The sequence below is a fragment of the Dendrobium catenatum genome, unplaced genomic scaffold (assembly GCF_001605985.2).
Source record: "Dendrobium catenatum unplaced genomic scaffold, ASM160598v2 fragScaff_scaffold_1446, whole genome shotgun sequence".
Classification (NCBI taxonomy): Eukaryota; Viridiplantae; Streptophyta; class Magnoliopsida; order Asparagales; family Orchidaceae; genus Dendrobium; species Dendrobium catenatum.
Genome location: NW_021319908.1, coordinates 2509177 through 2512569, shown reverse-complemented (window position 1 = coordinate 2512569; position 3393 = coordinate 2509177). Strand labels below are relative to the sequence as shown.

At 36.9% G+C, this 3393-nt stretch overlaps 1 protein-coding gene across 1 annotated transcript; it reads right to left on the bottom strand.

Annotated features, from left to right (window-relative positions):
* Positions 1 to 677: 677 nt before the first annotated feature.
* Positions 678 to 2139, bottom strand: LOC110108922. The gene is made up of 2 exons (XM_020839780.2): positions 1745 to 2139; positions 678 to 1549 (listed from the first exon to the last, which is right to left on the bottom strand). The coding sequence occupies exons 1-2, from the start codon at positions 2011 to 2013 to the stop codon at positions 1030 to 1032; spliced, it is 789 nt and encodes a 262-aa protein (XP_020695439.1). The 5' UTR covers positions 2014 to 2139; the 3' UTR covers positions 678 to 1029.
* Positions 2140 to 3393: the final 1254 nt, after the last annotated feature.

Sequence of the window (3393 nt, the reverse complement as noted above, 5' to 3'; positions counted from 1 at the left end):
ATCAAGAAGTAATCCCAAACGAAGCCTGAGTCATGATCCAGACTTATCAACTATCATTATACCTTCAGCCTAGATTGTTTGTTTCAATGTTATTCACTATGAAAGTTATCTTGTTAGGAATATAATTCTGAGGGTTTTCATAATTCAACATTGGAATTCTGAAAAGGTTAATGAATTCTCTTATTTTATACACCATATTATGACATTTTTTCCTGTAAATATGTAAGTTTAATTGAAGCTTAACATAACAAATTCTTTGCATTTTTTATAACATTTTTTCCCTTCAAGGGAAATCAATTCATACCTAATAAGGCTTTCACTTCAAGTCTTTTTTGACGCCATCATAATAAAATATCAATAGCATACCTTAGCTATTGTAGAATAAGAACAACTTGCAGAATAAAACAAAAAAAAGCCTTACTTTCTAAGCTAGCTTTAGCCCATAATATATGAAACCAAATCTCTTTCCAACTTAGCCAAAGTCTCCAATGCCGGTAGTTATAATTTTTTTGTTTTGGCTGCAGAATAGATACTCTAAAGTTGGCATAATATTCTTAAAACTTTAATTTGTGACTGAGACAGGCCATCACCTCTTCTTTTATCTTGTGGAATGCCACAGTACTTCCATCTACCTGACTTAACCATCAAGCAAATTAATCAATCCATGGAAGAAAAAAAAAATATTACCTCCCCTTTAGCATAATAATTTCCCACTAGCATTTCTTACAGTCATTCTTCCACAAAAGCAAAGTAAAAGCCTAAACACTCCACCTTCAAGTAAATCTAGCCATTCACACCTCACTCTCAAAAGCTGGATTCCAAAAAGCTAAAGCAGAGACACCAAAACAGATCAGAGCTAGTGGTAGAAACAGTGGAGCTGATGGTACCAATTCTTTTTCCTCATAAACTAATTATCACTATATGAAAATTTTGATTCAAAATTTAGTTAAAACTTCGTTCTTTCGAATAAATCTTGATTCTGTAGCTGATAAGAACCTTCTGAAATCTTCAAAAGGAGAGCTCATCCAGTCAGGTAGGCTTCAGATCCTGAAACATGGAGTCCCACCTCATTTGGTCTGTATCGTTGTACCCAATCCAAGTAAAGCCATCATCATGGCCTTCTTCCCTTGAAGCAAGCAGTGCCATTGGGCTCATGGTCAGTGAAGCCGGGCTCCGACCGAGCTGAACTGCCTTAACTCCATTGCCGACTACAGGGCTCAAGCTCAGTGAAGCTGGGCTCCGACAGAGCTGAACTGCCTTAACTCCATTGCCGACTACAGGGCTCAAGCTCTGTGAAGCTGGGCTCCGACAGAGCTGAACTGCCTTAACTTCATTGCCGACTACAGGGCTCATGCTCTGTGAAGCTGGGCTCCGACCGAGCTGAACTGCCTTAACTCCATTGCAGACTACATCAGTGATCCGCAACCTTCCTTTCTTCGCCATAGCCAGCCTCCTGATCCCACCGCTCACCATCTGTCGCCCCCCTCCTCCTGGCCCCGGCATAATCACCACTGCCTTTCTTGGATGGTGGACTAGATCATGAACATACCTGCCATGGATCACAGCAAAATAATTTACCCCAAATTTTACAGGGAGGGTCGAAAATTTAAAGATGAAATTTCCATATTATATATAATGACCAATTATGTAAAATTTTTAAAAACCTATGAGGCGAAATTAGTCACCTTTAGTCCCTCTCTGATTCCTCCTATGCTTAGAGATGCGGTCGAAATGTTATAGTTACCTTGTTAAGCAGTTGCAGGCTTCGTGGATGACTGTCAGGAGAGCGGCGACTGGTCGGCCGGGGCGGTGATAACGGCGGTGGCTCTTAGCAAGCTTGAGGATCTCGAGGCGATGCTTGGCGACATCAATGCCCATGCTGAGGAGAAACTCGTGGTCGAAGTGGGCGATGTCATCTTCCTCGAGCTCGTTCTGGGAAAGAAGGACAGAGTACTCGTAGACCAGATTCCGGTCGAGCCTCGAAGATTTTAAGAGCCATGAGTACCAGTCCATGGTCAGGAAGTAATTAAGCTTCTGATGGCAGATTCAGTTTAGTTAGGACTTATATAGTGAAGGGTATAAGGAGACATGTGAACTTTGTTGAGGAATTTTTTTTTAAAAAATACTGATTTCGGCCGCTTTGGCTGTTCTTACGGAAGAAAATAGTTAAGCAAAATCATATTAAGATAACCTCATTTGCGGTAGTTAACGGACGATAACTGGACGTCTGCTTTCAGCACTTAATTTTCTTTGGGCGTATGCTTATAAATCAGAGATATGTGGGGGACAGTTAGTTGGCGGGGTTGAATTCGGAACAGTGGTGGGGCTACCGTGAAGCTATCAATGGTCTCTGGGTGGCCCACATGGAGATATTATTCTGTGCGGAGATCGGACGTATAATCTGTCTGGAGAACAATCAGAATGTTTCATGTCGGCGGTACCGAACTGTACCGATCCGCGATACCGAGTACAAAGATGATGTGATGCATTCTGGTTGATCTCCAGACGATTGCCATCCGCATAGAATAATTAATATATGGAAAGCATAAAATTAAGGTGTACTTTTAAATCATCATAATTAAATCACATTTGTTTATATTTATTAAGTTTATTTAAAAAAAAAAATTTGTATCCACTTTCTATCAAATAAATATTTGAACTCAATTTTAAAAATAAATTGTAATTGTTTATGTAAGCTTAGATTAATAAAACTAACTATCCCTCACTAATTTATGGAAAAAAAAACTTTAAGCTAATAAATGTCTAATCTTTTTCTTTTCACTAATATTGGTGGAAGTTTCTTTGGGGAATCCCTCAACTAAGATCTCCAACTTTAATTGGGACCACATTTAAGTGTGAGAATGATTTTATTATCAAGTTCAATTCAATAAAATCATGATTTAAATACTAATAACTAACAAAACCCATACTAAAATCATTAGACTTTGATTAAATTGTTAGAACATCCAAAAAAATTTATAAATTTAATTTAATGGGACACTAATAAATAATTATTAAGTTTAGAGTATCCTACTATCATTGGTGATGGTACTTAGCTTTTGAAGTTCGAAATTAATTATTCATTCATAGATATTATTAAGTTTTTATTTGTGATAGTTTTTTTAATGCTTTCAAAAGCTGCTTTTTAGTGCAAAGATTTTTATTTTAAGAATTTTTTTATATTAAGGCTTCATTTGAGACAGCTTTCTTACTGCTTCTTAAAACAATTTTTTAGTGCACAAATTTTAATTTTGCACTAAAAAAATGCTTTAAAAAACAGTAACAAAGCTGCCCCAAATGAAACCTGAATCATTACTTTACAAAACAATAAAAAAATCATCACAAATAAAACCTAAATTGTTAGAAGCTTAGAGAGACTTTCATAAATTATAT